The sequence below is a fragment of the Aquarana catesbeiana genome, linkage group LG07 (genome assembly GCF_042186555.1).
Source record: "Aquarana catesbeiana isolate 2022-GZ linkage group LG07, ASM4218655v1, whole genome shotgun sequence".
Taxonomy (NCBI): Eukaryota; Metazoa; Chordata; class Amphibia; order Anura; family Ranidae; genus Aquarana; species Aquarana catesbeiana.
Window position 1 is genome coordinate 162,669,267 of NC_133330.1, and position 22,120 is coordinate 162,691,386.

General features: G+C 43.6%; 1 protein-coding gene across 2 annotated transcripts in view; it reads left to right on the plus strand.

Annotated features, from left to right (window-relative positions):
• The window catches only part of KIFAP3 (kinesin associated protein 3), a 158,254-nt gene that overhangs the window by 24,293 nt on the left and 111,841 nt on the right, over positions 1–22,120 (plus strand). For both annotated transcript variants that reach the window (XM_073592825.1, XM_073592826.1), the window contains exons 7-8: positions 4,684–4,808; positions 19,865–19,963. In XM_073592825.1, coding sequence (XP_073448926.1) covers positions 4,684–4,808; positions 19,865–19,963 — 224 coding nt within the window. The remainder of the gene's footprint in view (positions 1–4,683; positions 4,809–19,864; positions 19,964–22,120) is intronic.

The following is a 22,120-nucleotide window of genomic DNA, read 5'->3' on the forward strand; positions in this document are numbered from 1 at the left end:
CAGTAGCTAAAATTGAAAAAAAAAAAAAAAAGTGTAGGCAATAAAGAACAGCCTTCCAGTCCCCCAGCACAATCATGCCAATGGGTCCAAAGGAATGTGCAGGATGTAGTGGACAAGTTAGAGCACTATCGGGGATGCCGATGCCTTTGTCTGCCAGAACCAAATAGGATTTAGACGTGTTGGGAGGTTTTGGGAAGCTGCTGCCGGTATGTGGGACTGCTATATAGAGTGTCAACTGTGTGTTAGGAGACTATTACCTCCCACTGTATCAGTTTTGGATTAGGAATAATACTCTGCTAAAGCTGAGCTCCAGGCAAAAAAATAAATACACAGATTAAATACATATACAGGGATCTGTTTTCCTGTCATTCTGAGATTTATACAGCCCTGCAAGATGGATGACACCACCTACTTTGTTACAGTTAAATACTGTAAAGGGCTCTTTCACATGCCTGTTGATTATGAAGAATGAAGCAATATTTATTAACACGCCTATATCATTTATGGTGTATTTTTTGAAGCATTGAAAATGTTTCAAGAATGCTTGCTAAACACCCATGGAAGTATTGCTTTTCTAGTGGGAAGTGCTTACAGGGGAAGTGATGTAGAGGAAATGATCTACTTTGAGACATTGGGTTGAGGTGTGATAGCAGACATTTTTGTGAATTCTCTGCAAGATGGATTCATGTCATTTTTATCTTTTTGACACTTTGCTTAGTCCAACTCAACTTTGCTGAAACAAAAAGCATTGCCATTGGCAATAATGCTCAGTGTCTCTGCTACTGCCTGGCATTGCCAGTATTGCTGGCTGGCTCGATGCCTTTGCCTGAAAATGGTGTTACCACACGGCTGCTTCGCTAACGCACAATAAATGCTGTAGGTGCTGTTAAGGTGCAGTTACAGCCCATTACTATTGAAATGGAGGCAGCTGAAGCGCGTTGATGCCTCATGAAAGCAACATGCTGCTTAAAAGAGAAGTCCAGCCAAAGCTTGTTTTATAATTCGTTTTGCACTCCTGTGACCCGTTTTCAGCAGAGAGCGGGCTGAAGTTCGCTCTCTGCTGATGTCATGGATTTCAGTCCAGGCACCGCATCATCACGACAATAAAATATGGATCCGCCAGGTGCCTGGACTGACACCCGTCTCAGCCTCTCAGCGAGCCGCTGAGATGGCCACTCTCTGCCCCCCCCCCCATAGCTCAACGCTCCAGTGAACAAGGAGGAGGCAGAATGTAGAGCTTTGACTGACAGTCTACAGCTCTCTGCTCGGGGATCTCTGAAAATCGAGTGATCAGCAATGTTCGATTGCTCGGTACTCGATGTAGAGGTGCGGGGAGACAGATGCAGCATTGGCCCCATGTTGCATCCACCAAGGTTAGTATGATTTGAAAAAAAGAAAAATCCTTTACTTCTCTTTTAATTTTTAACACAACACCATGCAATGGAAGCAATCCTGTGTGTACTGCATTGTGTTGTGCCCATTGTAATATTCACGGCAGACGTTGAAGGTCGGTTATGAGGTCTTAAAAATGCAGAATAAATGCTGTTTAAACATGCACGTGTTAATGAGCCCTAAAGAGAACATAGTGGTGTCATCTCTCCACCCCCAGCCTTCAAAGGATTGACAATGAGAAAGATTCAACAGACTGATGATGTTATATCTTGCTTACTATACCCTCTTTTATATCAGCATGGTACTCTGTCCTGCCACTCTGTCTGATTGCTGCCATATAGGGGATTGCAAGAGGCTGTTGCATAGTGGTTGTATACCTTGCAGCAAGGTTCATTTAAATTTCAGCCAGGACAATGTCTTCATGTTCTCCTTGTGTTTGCCTGGGTTTTCCACAGATACTCTGGTTTCCTCCCACACTTCAAAGACATGCTGGTAGGTTATTTGGCCCTAGTATGTGTATACTAATTGGTTATGCACATTTTGCATGCCTGCCCCAACCCTGAGCAAATGGGGAGGGTTGATTAATGACCTACCTTGCAATAACCTAGAAAACACTATGGAAATAGGTTCTGAAGTGTATCAGGAATTGTGCCCTGGAATAATAGAATCACATAGAATCCTGTAAGACTGAATACAGAACCTTCATTTATATCTGCCTGGAGTCCAGATTTAAATCTTTTTTTCCATGAATGTTCTAGACAAACTTTTTTGAATACACACACACCAATGCCACTGTTTTAACAGGTGTCTACAGAATCAGTTATACAATCTGTGAACGCTGAATATCTGCATGCTTATTATCCAACTGTTGCATCGTATTTTTGTGCATTTGGCAACCTTTAGGCCTCATTCACACAGGGCATTTTTACAGCTGCTTTTAGCAGCGTCAGACGTTTTTTGGGGATTTTTTTTGCAGCTTAAAAATGCCTCTCCATGTTATTCTATGTGTCCATGCACGCACTGGCTTTTAGGAGCTGTAAGTGACATAGGCGTTTTCAAGCTGCAAAACAAACCCAGGACCGGCGTTACAGCTGTAAAAATGCCCGACGCTGCTAAAAGCTGCTTAACGTGGCTTATCACTGCATACAGCCACGTTAGGCCTTGTCTAACTTTTTTTTTTTTTTTTGACATGTCAAAATCGTGGTTCCCTATGAGAGCCCATTGATTGGAATAGAGGTCGCACCACAAGTTGGATCATGATGATCCTACTTGCGGTGCGGCTTGTGCACTGAGGATCTTGAAGGGGAACCCTCGCCAAAATGAAAAAAAAACTGGCGTGGGGTTCCCCCCCCAAGAGCACACCAGACCCTTTGGTCTGGTATGGATTGTAAGGGGAACCCCCAACGCCAAAGACTCTTATCCGAGCACGCAGCCCGGCCGGTCATGAAAGGGGGTGGTGGGTGCTTTGCCCCTCACCCCAAAGCACCTTGTCCCCATGTTGATGAGGACAGGGGCCTCTTCCCGACAACCCTGGCAGTTAGTTGTCAGGGTCTGCGGGCGGGGGGCTTATTGGAATCTGGAAGCCTCTTTTACCAAGGGGGCCCCCAGATCCCGGCCCCTCGCTCTATGTGAATGAGTATAGGGTACACTGTACCCCTTTCCATTCACCCCAAAAAAAGTGTCAAAAATTAAAACGGTACACAGGTTTTTGACAAAGTAATTTAGCAGCTCCGGCTCTGATGTTATCCAGAGGCCCGTCCATTGTAATGTCATGATGATCCTACTTGCGGTGCGGCTTGTGCACTGAGGATCTTGAAGGGGAACCCTCGCCAAAATGAAAAAAAAACTGGCATGGGGTTCCCCCCCAAGAGCACACCAGACCCTTTGGTCTGGTATGGATTGTAAGGGGAACCCCCAACGCCAAAGACTCTTATCCGAGCACGCAGCCCGGCCGGTCATGAAAGGGGGTGGTGGGTGCTTTGCCCCCCACCCCAAAGCACCTTGTCCCCATGTTGATGAGGACAGGGGCCTCTTCCCGACAACCCTGGCAGTTAGTTGTCAGGGTCTGCGGGCGGGGGGGCTTATTGGAATCTGGAAGCCCCTTTTACCAAGGGGGCCCCCAGATCCCAGCCCCTCGCTCTATGTGAATGAGTATAGGGTACACTGTACCCCTTTCCATTCACCCCAAAAAAAGTGTCAAAAATTAAAACGGTACACAGGTTTTTGACAAAGTAATTTAGCAGCTCCGGCTCCGATGTTATCCAGAGGCCCATCCATTGTAATGTCACCATTCCTTCATGTCCCCGGGTGGTGATGTCACAAGGGGCGGGGCCTCCGGATGATGTCACCGGGTGGCCCCGTCCCATGGCTATATAAGTAATGGCACACGGCGGACCCAGCATTACAGCCGGAGAGAAGGTCGGGAGAACATCGGAGGAAGGAGAGAGGAGAAGCGGAAGAAGACGTCAGTGGACAGAGGAGAAGGACCGGGATGGATGAAGATTTCGCCGGAGGGAGAAGAAATCAGAAGAGACGCTGGAGCTGCTTTAATAGATTACTTTGTCAAACACCTGTGTGCTGTTTTTATTTGTGACACTTATTTTTTTGGGTGAATGGGTAGGGGTACAATGTATAAGGATCGGACAAGGATCTGGTATGGATTTTTGGAGGACCCCACACTTTTTTTTTTTTTTTTTTTTTTGCCATGGGGGTTCCCCTTTAAATCCATACCAGACTGCAGGGTTTGGTATGCTCTTGAGGGGGCAACCCCACACCAGTTTTTTTTTTTTTTTTTTTCATTTTGGCGAGGGTTCCCCTTCAAGATCCTCAGCGCACAAGCCACACCGCAAGTCGGATCATCATGCTCCGACTTGTGGTGCAACTTCTATTCCAATCAATGGGCTCTCATAGGGAACCATTGATTTTGAATAGAGGCAGAGAAACGCTGCTAAAAGCTAGCGTGGCTAAACGTGCATTAACGCCAATGCAAGAAGCTACTAAAAGGATGTTTTTACATCCACTTTTTCCTGGCGTTGGTAGTGGCTTAGCAGCTCGTTTTTATATATAGCCCCGTGTGCATGAGGTCTTGCCCTCTATATACAGTCCAGAGTGATGAGGCAGTCAATGTCCATGTCGTTTGCACCCTAAAACAAAATGTTTTTTTTTTTTGGGTATATTTGACCCAAACTTAACTTGACTTTGGGCACAAGTCTAAAGTGTGAAGTACATATATTTAGATTTAGAAATTGCTAATTTGCTGAACATAATTATTTATTTCATGTTTTCTTCCAGTTTTTCTCAGTTTCATGGATTAATCACACATTACAAGATAGGAGCTCTCTGTATGAATATAATTGATCATGAGTTAAAGCGTCATGAACTCTGGCAAGAGGAATTGGCCAAAAAGAAGAAAGCAGATATCCTTTCAGCAACATTCAATATAGTTTTAATTTCATACGCTTGGTAACTTTTTTTTTTTTTTTTTTTGTTTTTTTTTTTTGTTAAAGTAGTTATAAGGTTACTAAATGTAAAAAATTTTTTTTTCTTTTTTTTTTTTTTTTTTTTTTTTTAAATAAAGTTTACTGAATTATTGGGAAAATACATCAAGCAGGAAAAAGAAAAAAGAGCAAAACGCTCATCGTATACATGGTATAGTAGTAGTACAGCGATTGCCTAGAATGACTACATCAAATTTTCAATTGCCTTAATCTTAAAACATAAAGAAATCCATTGCTATGGGCACAGGAATTCTTGTCACCAGAGCCCCTTCTGGGAACTAACTGCTCTGGTGAACTGGGAATCTCCGAGCCCACCTCGCTACCAAATGTGGTAAAAAGCTTAGGGTATAGAGACTTAACCATAAGAAAGATAAAAATAAAAAAAAAACTAAAAGGGGGTTTGTATCTATATGACAATTGAATACCACGTTAATAACATACTTATACAATCATTAATTAAACAAGGAGGCGAACTGGTGGGTCTACCTCTCAAGTCAGTTGGTCCGAACTGAAACATACTATGCTTAAAAGTCAGGAGAAAACAATGTTTGAGAATCTGCGCCGAGAGCCGCCCTGAGGCTAATAACCTAATTAACCACTTAAGGAACGCCTCGCGCCGATGTACGTCGGCAAGGCGGCATGGGCAGGCAAAATCGCGTACATATACGTGATTTGCCTCCCGCGGGTGGGGGGTCCGATCGCCCCCCCCCCCGGTGCCCGAGGCGGTCCTGTTATGTCCCCCGGCGATCGGAGGTGAGGGGGAGGCCAATCAGATCACTTCCTTTGCTGCTGTATGCTAAACAGCAGCAAAGGAAGTGATGTCATCTCTCCTCGGCTCGGTATTTTCCGTTGCAGCGCCGAGGAGAGAAGACTTCACTGTGAGTGCACAACACTACACACACAGTAGAACATGCCAGGCACACAAAACACCCCGATCCCCCCCCCCCCCCCCCCCCCCCCCGATCGCCCCCCGATTCCCCCCCCCCCCTCCCTGTCACAAACTGACACCAGCAGTTTTTTTTTTTTTTTTTCTGATTACAGCATTGGTGTCAGTTTGTGACAGTTACAGTGTTGGGACAGTTAGGGTTAGCCCCCTTTAGGTCTAGGATACCCCCCTAACCCCCCCTAATAAAGTTTTAACCCCTTGATCACCCCCTGTCGCCAGTGTCACTAAGCGATCATTTTTCTGATCGCTGTATTAGTGTCGCTGGTGACGCTAGTTAGTGAGGTAAATATTTAGGTTCGCCGTCAGCGTTTTATAGCGACAGGGACCCCCATATACTACCTAATAAATGTTTTAACCCCTTGATTGCCCCCTAGTTAACCCTTTCACCACTGATCACCGTATAACCGTTACGGGTGACGCTGGTTAGTTCGTTTATTTTTTTTAGTGTCAGGGAACCCGCCGTTTATTACCGAATAAAGGTTTAGCCCCCTGATCGCCCGGCGGTGATATGCGTCGCCCCAGGCAGCGTCAGATTAGCGCCAGTACCGCTAACACCAACGCACGCGGCATACGCCTCCCTTAGTGGTATAGTATCTGAATGGATCAATATCTGATCCGATCAGATCTATACTAGCGTCCCCAGCAGTTTAGGGTTCCCAAAAACGCAGTGTTAGTGGGATCAGCCCAGATACCTGCTAGCACCTGCGTTTTGTCCCTCCGCCCGGCCCAGCCCAAGTGCAGTATCGATCGATCACTGTCACTTACAAGGCACTAAACGCATAACTGCAGCGTTCGCAGAGTCAGGCCTGATCCCTGCGATCGCTAACAGTTTTTTTGGTAGCATTTTGGTGAACTAGCAAGCACCAGCCCCAGGCAGCGTCAGGTTAGCGCCAGTACCGCTAACACCCACGCACGCACCGTACACCTCCCTTAGTGGTATAGTATCTGATCGGATCAATATCTGGTCTGATCAGATCTATACTAGCGTCCCCAGCAGTTTAGGGTTCCCAAAAACGCAGTGTTAGCGGGATCAGCCCAGATACCTGCTAGCACCTGCGTTTTGCCCCTCCGCCTGGCCCAGCCCAGCCCACCTAAGTGCAGTATCGATCGATCACTGTCACTTACAAAACACTAAACACATAACTGCAGCGTTCGCAGAGTCAGGCCTGATCCCTGCGATCACTAACAGTTTTTTTGGAAGCTTTTTATTGAACTGGCAAGCACCAGCGGCCTAGTACACCCCGGTCGTAGTCAAACCAGCACTGCAGTAACACTTGGTGACGTGGCGAGTCCCATAAGTGCAGTTCAAGCTGGTGAGGTGGCAAGCACAAGTAGTGTCCCGCTACCACCAAAAAGACAAACACAGGCCCGTCGTGCCCATAGTGCCCTTCCTGCTGCATTCGCCAATCCTAATTGGGAACCCACCGCTTCTGCAGCGCCCATACTTCCCCCATTCACATCCCCAACCAAATGCAGTCAGCTGCATGAGAGGCATTTTCTTTGTCCTCCCGAGTACCCCTACCCAACGAACCCCCCCCAAAAAAGATGTCGTGTCTGCAGCAAGCGCGGATATAGGCGTTACACCCGCTATTATTGTCCCTCCTGTCCTGACAATCCTGATCTTTGCATTGGTGAATGTTTTGAATGCTACCATAAAATAGTTGAGTATTAGCGTAGGGTACAGCATTGCACAGACTAGACACACTTTCACAGGGTCTCCCAAGATGCCATCGCATTTTGAGAGACCCGAACCTGGAACCGTTTACAGTTATAAAAGCTAGTTACAAAAAAAAGTGTAAACAAAAAAAAAAAACACATACAAAAATATAAAATAAAAAAAAATAGTTGTCGTTTTATTGTTCTCTCTCTCTCTATTCTCTCTCTATTGTTCTGCTCTTTTTTACTGTATTCTATTCTGCAATGATTTATTGTTATTATGTTTTATCATGTTTGTTTTTCAGGTCTGCAATTTTTTATACTTTACCGTTTACTGTGCTTTATTGTTAACCATTTTTTTGTCTTCAGGTACGCCATTCACGACTTTGAGTGGTTATACCAGAATGATGCCTGCAGGTTTAGGTATCATCTTGGTATCATTCTTTTCAGCCAGCGGTCGGCTTTCATGTAAAAGCAATCCTAGCGGCTAATTAGCCTCTAGACTGCCTTTGCAAGCCGTGGGAGGGAATGCCCCCCCCCACCGTCTTCCGTGTTTTTCTCTGGCTCTCCTGTCTCAACAGGGAACCTGAGAATGCAGCCGGTGATTCAGCCAGCTGACCATAGAGCTGATCAGAGACCAGAGTGGCTCCAAACATCTCTATGGCCTAAGAAACCGGAAGCTACGAGCATTTTATGACTTAGATTTCGCCGGATGTAAATAGCGCCATTGGGAAATTGGGGAAGCATTTTATCACACCGATCTTGGTGTGGTCAGATGCTTTGAGGGCAGAGGAGAGATCTAGGGTCTAATAGACCCCAATTTTTTCAAAAAAGAGTACCTGTCACTACCTATTGCTATTATAGGGGATATTTACATTCCCCAAGATAACAATAAAAATGATTAAAAAAAAAAAAAAAAAATGAAAGGAACAGTTTAAAAATAAGATAAAAAAGCAAAAAATAATAAAGAAAAAAAAAAAAAAAAAAAAGCACCCCTGTCGCCCCCTGCTCTTGCGCTAAGGCGAACGCAAGCGGCGGTCTGTCGTCAAACGTAAACAGCAATTGCACCATGCATGTGAGGTATCACTGTGAAGGTCAGATCGAGGGCAGTAATTTTAGCAGTAGACCTCCTCTGTAAATCTAAAGTGGTAACCTTTAAAGGCTTTTAAAAATGTATTTATTTTGTTGCCACTGCACGTTTGTGCGCAGTTGTAAAGCATGTCATGTTTGGTATCCATGTACTCGGCCTAAGATCATCTTTTTTATTTCATCAAACATTTGGGCAATATAGTGTGTTTTAGTGCATTAAAATTTAAAAAAGTGTGTTTTTTCCCCAAAAAATGCGTTTGAAAAATCGCTGCGCAAATACTGTGTGAAAAAAAAAATGAAACACCCACCATTTTAATCTGTAGGGCATTTGCTTTAAAAAAATATATAATGTTTGGGGGTTCAAAGTAATTTTCTTGCAAAAAAAAATAACTTTTTCATGTAATCAAAAAGTGTCAGAAAGGGCTTTGTCTTCAAGTGGTTAGAAGAGTGGGTGATGTGTGACATAAGCTTCTAAATGTTGTGCATAAAATGCCAGGACAGTTCAAAACCCCCCCCAAATGACCCCATTTTGGAAAGTAGACTCCCCAAGCTATTTGCTGAGAGGCATGTCGAGTCCATGGAATATTTTATATTGCGACACAAGTTGCGGGAAAGAGACAATTTTTTTTTTTTTTTCTTTTTTTTTTTTTTTTTTTGCACAAAGTTGTCACTAAATGATATATTGCTCAAACATGCCATGGGAATATGTGAAATTACACCCCAAAATACATTCTGCTGCTTCTCCTGAGTACGGGGATACCACATGTGTGAGACTTTTTGGGAGCCTAGCCGCACATGGGACCCCGAAATCCAAGCACCGTCTTCAGGCTTTCTAAGGGCGTGAATTTTTGATTTCACTCTTCACTGCCTATCAGTTTCGGAGGCCATGGAATGCCCAGGTGGCACAAAACCCCCCCAAATGACCCAATTTTGGAAAGTAGACACCCCAATCTATTTGCTGAGAGGTATAGTGAGTATTTTGCAGACCTCACTTTTTGTCACAAAGTTTTGAAAATTGAAAAAAGAAAATAAAAAATGTTTTTTCTTGTCTTTCTTCATTTTCAAAAACAAATGAGAGCTGCAAAATACTCACCATGCCTCTCAGCAAATAGCTTGGGGTGTCTACTTTACAAAATGAGGTCATTTGGGGGGGTTTTGTGCCACCTGGGCATTCCATGGCCTCCGAAACGGTGATAGGCAGTGAAGAGTAAAATCAAAAATTCGCGCCCTTAAAAACGCTGAAGGCGGTGATTGGTTTTCGGGGCCCCGTACGCGGCTAGGCTCCCAAAAAGTCCCACACATGTGGTATCACCATACTCAGGAGAAGCAGCTAAATGTATTTTGGGGTGCAATTCCACATATGCCCATGGCCTGTGTGAGCAATATATCATTTAGTGACAACTTTGTGCAAAAAAAAAAAAAAAGTGTCACTTTCCCGCAACTTGTGTCAAAATATAAAATATTCCATGGACTCAATATGCCTCTCAGCAAATAGCTTGGGGTGTCTACTTTCCAAAATGGGGTCATTTGGGGGGGGTTTGTGCCACCTGGGCATTCCATGGCCTCCGAAACTGTGATAGGCAGTGAAGAGTGAAATCAAAAATTTACACCCTTAGAAATCCTGAAGGCGGTGATTGGTTTTCGGGGTCCCGTACGCGGCTAGGCTCCCAAAAAGTCCCACACATGTGGTATCCCCGTACTCAGGAGAAGCAGCTGAATGTATTTTGGGGTGCAATTTCACATAGGCCCATGGCCTGTGTGAGCAATATATCATTTAGTGACAACTTTTTGTAAATATTTTTTTTTTTTTTTGTCATTATTCAATCACTTGGGACAAAAAAAATAAATATTCAATGGGTTCAACATGCCTCTCAGCAATTTCCTTGGGGTGTCTACTTTCCAAAATGGGGTCATTTGGGGGGGTTTTGTGCTGTCCTGCCATTTTAGCACCTCAAGAAATGACATAGGCAGTCATAAACTAAAAGCTGTGTAAATTCCAGAAAATGTACCCTAGTTTGTAGACGCTATAACTTTTGCGCAAACCAATAAATATACACTTATTGACATTTTTTTTACCAAAGACATGTGGCCGAATACATTTTGGCCTAAATGTATGACTAAAATTGAGTTTATTGGATTTTTTTTATAACAAAAAGTAGAAAATATCATTTTTTTCAAAATGTTCGGTCTTTTTCCGTTTATAGCGCAAAAAATAAAAACCACAGAGGTGATCAAATACCATCAAAAGAAAGCTCTATTTGTGGGAAGAAAAGGACGCAAATTTCGTTTGGGTACAGCATTGAATGACCGCGCAATTAGCAGTTAAAGCAACGCAGTGCCAAATTGGAAAAAGACCTCTGGTCCTTAGGCAGCATAATGGTCCGGGGCTCAAGTGGTTAATAGAGAATACCGAGAGCCTGAGGAGACAGTATTGAAAGTAGAAAAAGCTGAAGAGTGAGAAAAGGAAAGAAAGAAGGTAAGAGGGATAGAAGGGGTAGGGGGGGGCAAAAGGAGTAGCTAATCGTAAGGGATAAGGGGAAGGAAGTACACAGGAGACCACCAGAAGAGGGAGACCGGAAGCCCTCCAAGGAGGGACCGCCCTTATGAGCTATCGATCACATATACAGGGGATGCCCGACGAGGGTTGCCCAAGGTTCCCAAATAATCTTGAATTTGTCTAGGGTATCTAGAATGGTATTGGATATTTTTTCTTGCAACATAATCCAAGTAATTTTTTGTTTAGCTAACCGAATGGACACTTTTGGTGACTTCCAGGACCGGGTGATGGTCATTTTGGCACCCACCAGAATAAACTGGATCAGCTTCTGGGTATGTTTGGATATTTTAGGGATGGGGCCATTAAGCAAAGCAATAGTTGGATCTTGTTTCAGTGTACAACCACATGTTCTGCGTATAAGTGAAAAGATCTTGTTCCAAAACATTCTGATTTTAGGGCATTCCCATAGTATGTGTAAAAGAGTGCCCATATGATTGCAACCTCTGAAACAAAGAGGTGAGGTTTGCGGGTAGAATTCGGCCAGTCGGGAAGGTACCAGATACCAGCGTGTAAGAATTTTCAGCCCCGCTTCATTTATTGAAGTGTTAACCATACCTTTGAAGGAACGGGCAAAGTTAGAGTGCCATGTATCCAGATCCCAGCTGAGGTCAAGGTCCCGCCCCCAGCTCATCATGTATGCCGCTTTCTCTGTGGGTTCCGCTAGGGATGAATAAATGAGAGAGATACCTCCTCTAGTGTCTGAGGCCAAAGCGCACCATTGTTCATAGGGCGTTACTGAAAGATGGTTCTCACTACTCTTCCATAACCGATTCAAGAAATGTGAAAGTTGAAAAAACCTAAATTTTTTGGCTGAGGGCATTTCAAGTTTAGAAGCTCAGTATGCTAAAGTGAGGGGACCATTAGAGTTAAAGAATTGACCAATTCTATAGAGGCCCTTGTCTAGCCACCATTTGAAGGCTCGGATATCTAAGCCAGGGGGGGAAGTTGTGATTCCTGAAGATATGTGCCAGAGGGTGCCAAGTAGAAATGAGGGGTTTAAGCTTATGGAGGGAGTCACAAAGCTTCATTGAATGAGATAATGTTGGGGCTAGTATAGGGGGGCGTTTTTTGGGGATATTCCAAAGTAAAAAATCTAAAGTGAAACCAGGGACCGCCTCTCGTTCCATGTTCACCCAGTCTGGTTTGGATCCCTTCATGTAAATAGTGGAAAATTGGCTCAGCTGCGCTGCCTGATAATACCACCATAGGTTAGGTACCCCTAGGCCTCCCTTCTTTCTAGGTCTAAAAAGCACCTCTTTAGAGAACCTGTGACCTTTTTTATCCCAAATAAAGCGGATTATGGCAGATTGTAGGCGTTGAATGTGCGATTTGGGGACTGGAATGGGTAAGGAACGAAAAAGATATAAAATCCTAGGTAGAAGTGTCATTTTGACCGCGTTCACTTTGCCTAACCACGAGAGCTTATAAAGCGACCACTGAGTCAGATCGTCAGTGAGCTTTTTGAATATGGGAAGAAAGTTATGTTTAAACATTAGGTCAATGCTGGACGTAAGGTTGATGCCGAGATAAGGGATGGAGATGGAATTCCATGAGAATGGAAATTTACTCCTTAGAGTGTTAACAATGTCCTGAGAAGTGGATACATTGAGAGCGACTGATTTGGAGACATTAACCTTAAGTCCGGAAGCTAGTTCAAAGTCATGTAAAAGTTGAATTATGTTGGGGGTGGAAATTAGGGGGGATGTGACGAACAGGAGGACATCATCCGCAAATAAAGCGCATTTGTTAGTATATTGCCCGCAACGGACTCCATGAATGTCCGGATGTTGTCTTATCGCGATGGCTAAGGATTCAATAGCCATCGCGAAAAGAAGGGGGGAGAGGGGACATCCCTGCCTCGTTCCCTTCTGTATGGGAAATTTATCTGAGAGGTGTCCTTGTATTCTAACCTGTGCTTTAGGTTGATGGTAGAGAGCTCCCAAAACATTAATAAAATTTGGGCCAAAACCCCATTTACATAAAATTGTGAAAAGGTAGGGCCAAGCCACCGTGTCAAACGCTTTTTGGAGATCGATGGAGAGGAGGAGGCCCTCTTGAGGGGGTCCCCCATCCCACCCAGACCTCATTAAGGAAACTGCATTTATTGCTCTCCGTATCTGGTCCGGACCCTGTCTCCCCGGGATTAACCCCACTTGGTCCTTATGTATGTAGGTACCTATAAAAGAAGCGAGTCTGTTGGATAATATTTTCGTCATAATTTTTAAATCATTATTAATTAATGAAATAGGTCTGTAGTTGCTCACTTCACTGGGGTCTTTACCTGGTTTGGGTATGACCGAGATAAAGGCCAAATTGGCATCAGGATCCAGAGGGGATGATTTGCTTAAGGAGTTGAAGAGACGAACCAGATACGGAGAAAGGGTATCTGTAAAGGTTTTGTAGTAGTAATTTGAAAATCCATCCGGGCCTGGGGCAGAATCTTTTCTAAGATCTTTAATGACTGCTCGGATCTCGGATTCTTGAAATGGGGATTCTAAAATGGAGCGATGAGATTCAGAGATTTTGGGTAGTAGGATTTTCTCGAGAAATGCGTCTAATTTCTGTTGAGAAATTGGGCAATCGTCGGAGTATAGGTTGGCATAAAATGATTGAAATGTTTTTAGGATTTTACCGGGGTTTTGGGTGAGTGAACCGGACTGGGATTTTATTTTGGGTAGGGCAAAAGACCTATGTTTCGGGGTTAGTTTGGCCGCTAACTGGGGGCCAAATTTGTTCGCGCGCAAATGGAAACTGCCACTAAGCCAATGGAGGTGCTTATCTGCATTGGAGGTCAAGGCTGAGTTAAGGGACAGTCTAATAGTATCAAGTTTAGAGAGAGTGGTGGGATTAGGGTTCTGTTTATGAGACATACTGAGATCTTTGAATTCTTTCTCTAGCTTCAGGATATCTACTTGCCGTTCTCGCTTTAATTTGGCCGAGAATTGAATCAGTTTCCCTCTAATTACCGCTTTGTGAGCGTTCCAGAGAGTACTAGGAGAGATATCCTCAGTGTCATTAATCAGGAAATACTCTTTAATATCCTTCTCTAATATGGTACGGTGGACAGGATTAGATAAGATTTTTTCATTTAGGCGCCAAAGGCGAGGGCCAAGGGGGGACAACGAGTTGGATAATCTTAAGGTTACTAGGGAGTGATCGGACCACGGAACATCTTGGATAGAGGCATGATTAGCATTGTGTATATCAGAGTTTGACATAAATACATGGTCAATTCTAGCATAAGTTTTGTGGGGAGCTGAGTAGTGTGTATAGTCCCTTGTTGAGGGGTTGAGTTCCCTCCATGTATCAATGAGGCCTACTGAGTGAAAGAGTCTGGCAATTTGGAGGCTCTGTTTGGGGGTTTTTTTAAGGTGAGGGATCCCCTGAACTGCTTTATTTAGAATCTGATCAAATGTGATGTTGGAGTCCCCACCCATAATCACCCTACCCTCAAAGTGGGGTGAGAGTGTTGCCAGTAAGGAGGAGAAAAACTTAGCTTGGCCTTTGTTAGGAGCATAATATGAGATGATAGTGTAGAGGTTACCTTCAATTGAACCTTTTGACTAATATATATCTCCCATCATTATCTTTGATAGTCAAAGCATGTGAAAAAGGGGTCTGTTTAGAGATTAGGATGGCAACCCCTCTTTTTTTTCTCGCCAGCGTTTGCAAGGAAAAAAGTAGGGTATTTGTTGTGTAGAAAAGAAGGCGAATAATTTGAGGGAAAATGGGTTTCTTGGAGGAGAACAATATCTAGTCCTCTTGAATTATAGCTTTGAAATGCTTTACGTCGTTTGACGGGTGAATTGAGCCCTTGGGTGTTATGAGAGGCAATCTTGAGTGCCCTCTGTAAAGGAGGTGAGTCAGCCATAGTCACAGGAGGAGTAACACTGGTGCGAACCTACCCGGTTCCTAGTTGTTGCGGTTCTGAGTCTGGGGGGGAGACCTCGCCGTCGCAGCGGAGGATTCTGGATAATGATGGTCTCCTGTGCACATTCCTGAAATAAATGAAAGGAGAAAGGGAAAGAAGAAGGAAAGAGGGGAGTGAGAAGAGTATGAGAAAAGAAAGGAGGAATAATTAATTAAAGCAATCTACTAAATTCAAAAAAGTCCAGGCGTAAGAGCCTAGTAAACCGAGGAACTGGACTAAATAGTTCAGTTCAAGTCTGAGACCCGAAAACAAAGGATCTCAGAAAAACAAGAACAACCTTAGCCGAGGTTGTTTGTCTGATGTAACCAGTGGGAAGGTCTCCCCTGATCACAACAGAAGGAGTGGCAATGCTAGCCCAGCCGAGCCGCCAGGTCCCCATCTATAGGGGTGTTATGAAACCTAAAAAGTGTGAAAATTAGATTCTTATATATATATATATATATATATATATATATATATATATATATATATATATATATATATATATATATATATATATATATATATATACCCAAATAAAAAAAAAACAAACAAAAATAAAGATTTGAACATACCCTCTAAGAGGAACATTAGCAAATCACTGCATTACATAAAAATGACTAAACAGGGCCTACCATAAGTATTATCCTACAAGTAATCGGGGAGGGGGAGGGGAGGCAGGAAGAGGGGAATGGAAGGGAAGGGAGGGTGGGATAGTGGGTTGGGGGTATGAGTCTATGCCTTGGTGTCCCAAGGGCTCAGTATAACCTCTAGTGCGGTCCATCATGAAAACATGGGGAAATTTTCAAAAAAATGCAAAAAGAGAAAAAAAAAAAGTCAAAACAACTCAGGTTCATCTCCTTTCATCTTCACTGAGAGGAGCTAAGTGGAGAGGGTTCAGGTAAATACTGCTATTATCACGGGTGGATATGGAGATTCGGATAGGGTGTACACATTGTACACAATTACCCCTCAGTCGGGAGGTAGAACCTGGAGGGGAAAAGATATCAACACAGCCCTTGCAAGGCCGAGCGAAGACGAAGTCATCTGGGTGGGATGGAGTCACGGTGGCGCTTCGTTTGCTGTTTGTTCCAAATTGGAGTGATGGGGCTGCCTGGAGGGGGTCTCTTCGAGGAACTTGGCTTGGACGGAGGTTCCTGGGGGGAGGCTTCTTGAGAGATAAATCCTAGTCTTAGGAGTAGATGTTCACCCTCTTGGAATGAAGAGAATCCATATGATCTTTCTTTGTGTTGAAACAGAAGGCGGAAAGGGAAGGTCCAACGATACTTAATTGATCTCTGTGAGAGGATTTCGAGAAGAGGTTTCAAAGCTCTCCTTTTTAGAATTGTAGTTTTGGAGATGTCTGCGAAGACTTGAATCTTGTTTCCTTGGAAGGATAAGTTATCCAGATTCCTAGATCTTTTCATGATTTCCTCTTTGGTTTCGTAATAGTGGGGTTTAACCACTATATCCCTCGGGAGCCCGTCCTGTCTGGGTGGTTGCAGCGCTCTATGGGCCCTGTCAATCTCTAGTTTGTGGTTAGAGATATCTGGGATAAGTTCTTTCATGAAAAGCTTCACTGTGTCATGAACATTAGTTACAGCCTCAGGGATGCCTCGAATGCGGAAGTTACCTCTCCGGTTACGATTTTCCAAATCGTCGATCTTCCCTAGCGCAATATCGAGTTGTTCCTGCATCAATTGAATGCAGTCAGTATTCTGGTTGGTGCGTGCAGCAGTATGATCTACTGCTTGCTCGATCATATCAATGCGGGCCCCCAAGCTCTGTAAATCCGCCTTTATAGACGTGATCTGCGTGGCATTCTGGGCCAGACCCGTAGCCAGCATATCTGAGAAACAGTTCAGGAGTTGGGCCATGTCTGTCTGGTGGGGGGGGGGGGGTTCAGAAGTGCAGCCTGCTGTGTGGCAGGGGATGGGATGGGAGCGTGCATTGAGGGGATATGAAGCATATCAGATAGGGCTCTGTTAAAGAGGGATTCTTTGCTGGCAGGGTATACAGTCTTGGGAGAGATAGTACTCACAGAGGACTCCAATGTAGGGGTGGCAAGCTGATCATCTGCAGGGATGTCTGCAATGGAGTCTCCTTCTCCCGTGTCTCCCTGTGAGGAGGGCGCGGCCGCCATCTTGGAAGTAGTGGGGGCGAGCAGGCCGAAGGTAAGTTGCCGACTAACCGCTGGTCTCTGTGAGCGGCTCTGCATATATAAATGTGCCCACGATCCTCCTCTACCAGTGGGTAATTAGCAGGGACGGTTCCGCTAATGATATCAGCGTCTGGGGACCGCGGAAGGCTCGGCTGTGACGGCGCTCCCGTTCAGAGCGTCTTCCCGGAAGTCCCGCGCATGCGCACTCCAAAAACTTTTTTTTCATATATGTATTTTAGCTACCATGAATCCATTTGTATTTTCTTTTACTAACTTGCCTACATTGAACTTCCTGCTTTTAGGCCTAATGCACACTGGACATTAACCACTTCAATAGCAGGCACTTTTGCCCCTTCCAGCCCAGAACAATTTTCAGTTTCAGCGCTGTCACACTTTGAATGACAATTGCGTAGTCATGCTACACTGTACCCAAACTACATTTTTATTATTTTGTTCCCACAAATAGAGCTTTCTTTTGGTGATGTTTTATCACCTCACCTTTTTTTTTTTTTTTTAACTAAAAAAGACCGAAATTTAAACAAAAAAAAAAAAAAAAAGTTTTTTTTTCTTTCAGTTATAAAATTTAGTTTTTTCCTTCACAGATGGGCACTGATGAGGCAGCCACTGATAAGGGGGCACTGATGAGGCACTGATATGTGGAATTGATGAGCACTGATAGGCGGCACTGATATGCAGCACTGATGGGCACCAATAGGGGGCACTGATATGCAGCACTGATAGGCGGCACTGATGGGCACTGACTGGCGGCTGTGATGGGCACTGACTGGCACTGTGGTGGGCACTAATTGGCACTGATATGGGCACTGATCTGGGCACTGTCATCTGTTTTTTTTTATGGGGCACTGACTGGCAGCTTATGGGCACTGACTGGCAGCTGTGGTAGCACATCTGATGGGGCTGTGCTGATAATCAGTGTGCTGATCATCAGCACAGACCCCTCCTCTGACAGGGAGAGCCACTGATCAGCTCTCCCTGTCAGCGCGAACCGAGGAATGACGTTTACCGATTGGTCACAGCTGATCAGCTGTCAGAGGCTTCTTACCACGATCAGAGATGCGGCGTGTCAGACTGATGCGGGCGCACGCTGGCACGTTATCCTGCTGGACGTCATATGACGCCCAGTCAGGATAACAGAACCACTTCCCGGCCGTCATTCTGCTATAGGCCGGGAAGTGGTTAAAATAACATTATAAAACCGTCAGTAGCTTTGCAGTGAATTTTTCAACTTTCTTCAACGTTTTTTGCAATAGCGTTTTTTAGTGTTTATTAGTGTTTTTTTATTTTTTTTTTTCAATGGATCAAACATGTTAAAAAAAAACGATGGTGAGCGACCTTTTTGAGCGTTTATCAGTGTTAGAGCGTTTTTTACAGCTGAACGTCTCTCAGAACCCCCTAGTTTTGGGGTTTTTTTACTACTCAAAAATGCCACTGCCCAAAACTGCTGATAACAGCCTATGTGTGCATGGACACATAGGATAACATAATGGAGAGTTTAATGGCTGTAGAAAAAAACGTCTACAGCCAAAAACAGCTGCTTTTAAAACGTCAAAAAACGTCCAGTGTGCATGAGGCCTTAAAGTGCAGGTCACAGGTCCATGACATAAGATGTAAACTTATCACTCTGTCATGGATCAGCAGCCATGATTAGCATGGTCAGTTTACTGTCACAAAGAGAGGCAAAGGCAGCAACCAGGTATTATTCAACAAAGGAAGTGGTAAATGTCATTGCATTACTACTGACCATGTTCTCTTGCATTAAAGAGGCAGTACCATACTTTTATTTTTATAAATAGATGTGAAAATGACCACTAATATGTAAAAAATTAATGAGGCCAACTTTTTTTTCATCTGTATATCCTAAGAAGGAAGCTGCACTGTGATTATTGTGACTATTTAAGAGCTCGTAACATTTTGCAACTTGCGTTTATTTATTTTAATGTGTGTACACATTGCCTGTGTGACAGGAAGTGCAGGAAAATCTCCCCAATGGGACACAGGTGGAAAAAAAACTGGCAGAGATTAAAACCTTACCTTAACTTACTGTGTCCCAAAAGAAAAAAAATAAGTTTTGCTTTTAGTTCTACTTTATGTTTTATAGGTATCCATAGCAAAGGCTCAGTGTGTTCATTTGGCAGTGCTAACCAGTGAGTCTCTTTTTTTCTGTCTCAAGGTAAGAAGAGGCTGTAATCAGTCTGACTCTTTTCATAACCTCTATATACATAGTCATGAATATCTGAATAGTGGTTGAGGGTTCTTCTTAGCTCTCTGACCTAAGCATGTTTTAGCATCCAGGGGTTGCACAATCTATGCGTATGCTCCAGTTACAGCCATAGACTATAATGAATGTCCACGGATCTGTATGTATACATATTCAAATTCTAAGAATGGTGAGGTGGAGAGGGGTGTTTAGGATGCTTATAGTTCCACTTTATATCTTAAAGTAAAGAAATCACCCCTTTTCATTGTTAAACCTTATCATGCTGCTTATGGCATTATCTGTTAAATCCTTTGCTTACGTTTTTTCATTAAATCCCCCCCCCCCCTTTTTGTTCAAAATGTTTCCAATCCATGGCTGATTTTGATACCCTCTGTTTAGTACACTGTTTTGACTTTTTTCCTTGACAAATATGAATACTGGATGATGATCCAGATACTCCATCCTTAAAAAAAGAATATGAGAAAGCATACAAAAAATATCAAGGACTTCTTGTTAAACAGGAGCAACTTTTACGAGGTAGGTATCTGATTATATTTGTATTTTATTAACTGTATGTGTAATCATGAAGGGACCAGGAACAGAAGGGATGAGTGGTTTTCCTAAAGTGAACCTTTTTCTTTTTTCAAAGGGTAAAAGTTTCCAACACCCTCCTCACTCTTGCAGCCCCTATCTGCTGTGCTGATAAGCTTCTGTCCAGTGTACCCATCTGTACACTTTTTAAAGAGGAACTTCACTCTGCTCACATATTTTGTAATAAAAACATCTTTGCCGTTCTGAAGCTTCCCTCCAACCACTTTGCATATTTTTTTATATATCCACTTCAGCCCCGGAAGAATTTACCCCCTACCTGACCAGAGCACTTTTTGCGATTCGGCACTACGTCGCTTTAACTGACAATTGCGCGGTCATGCGACGTGGCTCCCAAACAAAATTGACATCCTTTTTTTCCCACAAATAGAGCTTTCTTTTGGTGGTATTTGATCACCCCTGCGGTTTTTATTTTTTGCGCTATAAACAAAAATAGAGCGACAATTTTGAAAAAAACGCAATATTTTTTACTTTTTGCTATAATAAATATCCCCCAAAAATATATATAAAAAAATATTTTTTTCCTCAGTTTAGGCCGATACGTATTCTTCTATATATTTTTGGTAAAAAAAAATCACAATAAGCAATTATTGATTGGTTGCGCAAAAGATATAGCGTTTACAAAATGGGGGATAGTTTTATGGCATTTTTATTAATAATTTTTTTTTTTTTTTAAATGGCGGCGATCAGCGCTTTTTATCGTGATTGCGACATTATGGCGAACACATCGGACATTTTTGACACATTTTTGGGACCATTGACATTAATACAGCGATCAATGCTAAAAAATTGCATTGATTACTGTAAAAATGTCACTGGCAGTGAAGGGGTTAACCACTAGGTGGAAGTGTAGGGGTTAAGTGTGTCCTAGGGGCGTGTTTCTAACTGTGGGGGGGGGGGCGGCTATGTGTGACAGTTCACTGATCGCTGCTCCGATGACAGAGGAGCAGAGATCGAGTGACACTGTCACTAGGCAGAACGGGGAGATGCTGTTTACATCGGCATCTCCCCGTTCTTCCTCCTCCTCGTGAGGCGATCGAGTCCGCGGGACCCGCGACCCGACTCACGGAGCTTGCCGTGCGCTCGCCCGCTGGCCGGCCTCTTAAAGGGCAACGTACAGGTACGTGATTCTGCCTGTACGTGCCCTTCTGCCGACGTATATCGTTGTGAGGCAAGCGGATATACTGTGATTCTGTACTTGCCAAATATGCTGCAGAAATCTCCCTCCACCGAGTCTGGCTGCAATCATTTTAACTGTGGCAGCTGAAGCTACTGCCTGTTCACTTTCTGTATTTACACAGAGGCACACCACCCAGCTCTGCAGCTTTCATTGGCCCTCTTATGACTCATTCCCCCTCTCTTCTTGGACTCACGGGAGTGAGAGAGAGCTGTGCATCATGTCATAAGCCTAGGCTTTTTTTCCAGACAAGAAACAGGAAGTGGGCTGTATAAGGGATTTACCGGCAGAAAAAAAATGTTTTACTATCCTAAGTTAAAACAACAAGGGCAGAAGATTTAATAGATGGAAAGATGAAAAAAATTACTCAAGGTCCGCTTTAAGCTCTGTACATGGCCCCGTAGGCTTTGTAGTAGCATGATGCTGGCAATAGCTACCGATCATTGGTCAGTGAGTCTCTTTTTCTGCCTCAAGGTAAGAAGAGACTCTAATCAGTCTGTGCTGTCATGTGACCATTCTGACCAAAGACCTCTAGATATTGTCAACAGTATGCTGCTAGACAGCTGTCGTGGTTTTGTATGGCATTTAAAAGTGTACAGAGGAGTGGGTAGTGTAATGGGAATTCATCTTTAATTATTTTTTGTGCAACCTGTTTTAGATTTACCAGCAGCTATGTAGTGCAAGAGTTTACAAAACTGTATATTTTTAAAGTGTTTGTTAACCCCAAAAAAACATATTAAAGATCCTGTTCCTTTAACCACTTGACCACTGGGCACTTAAACCCCCTTAATAACCAGACCAATTTTCAGCTTTCGGTGCTCTCACATTTTGAATGACAATTAGTCATGCAACACTGTACCTATATGAAATTTTTGTCCTTTTTTTCACACAAATAGAGCTTTCTTTTG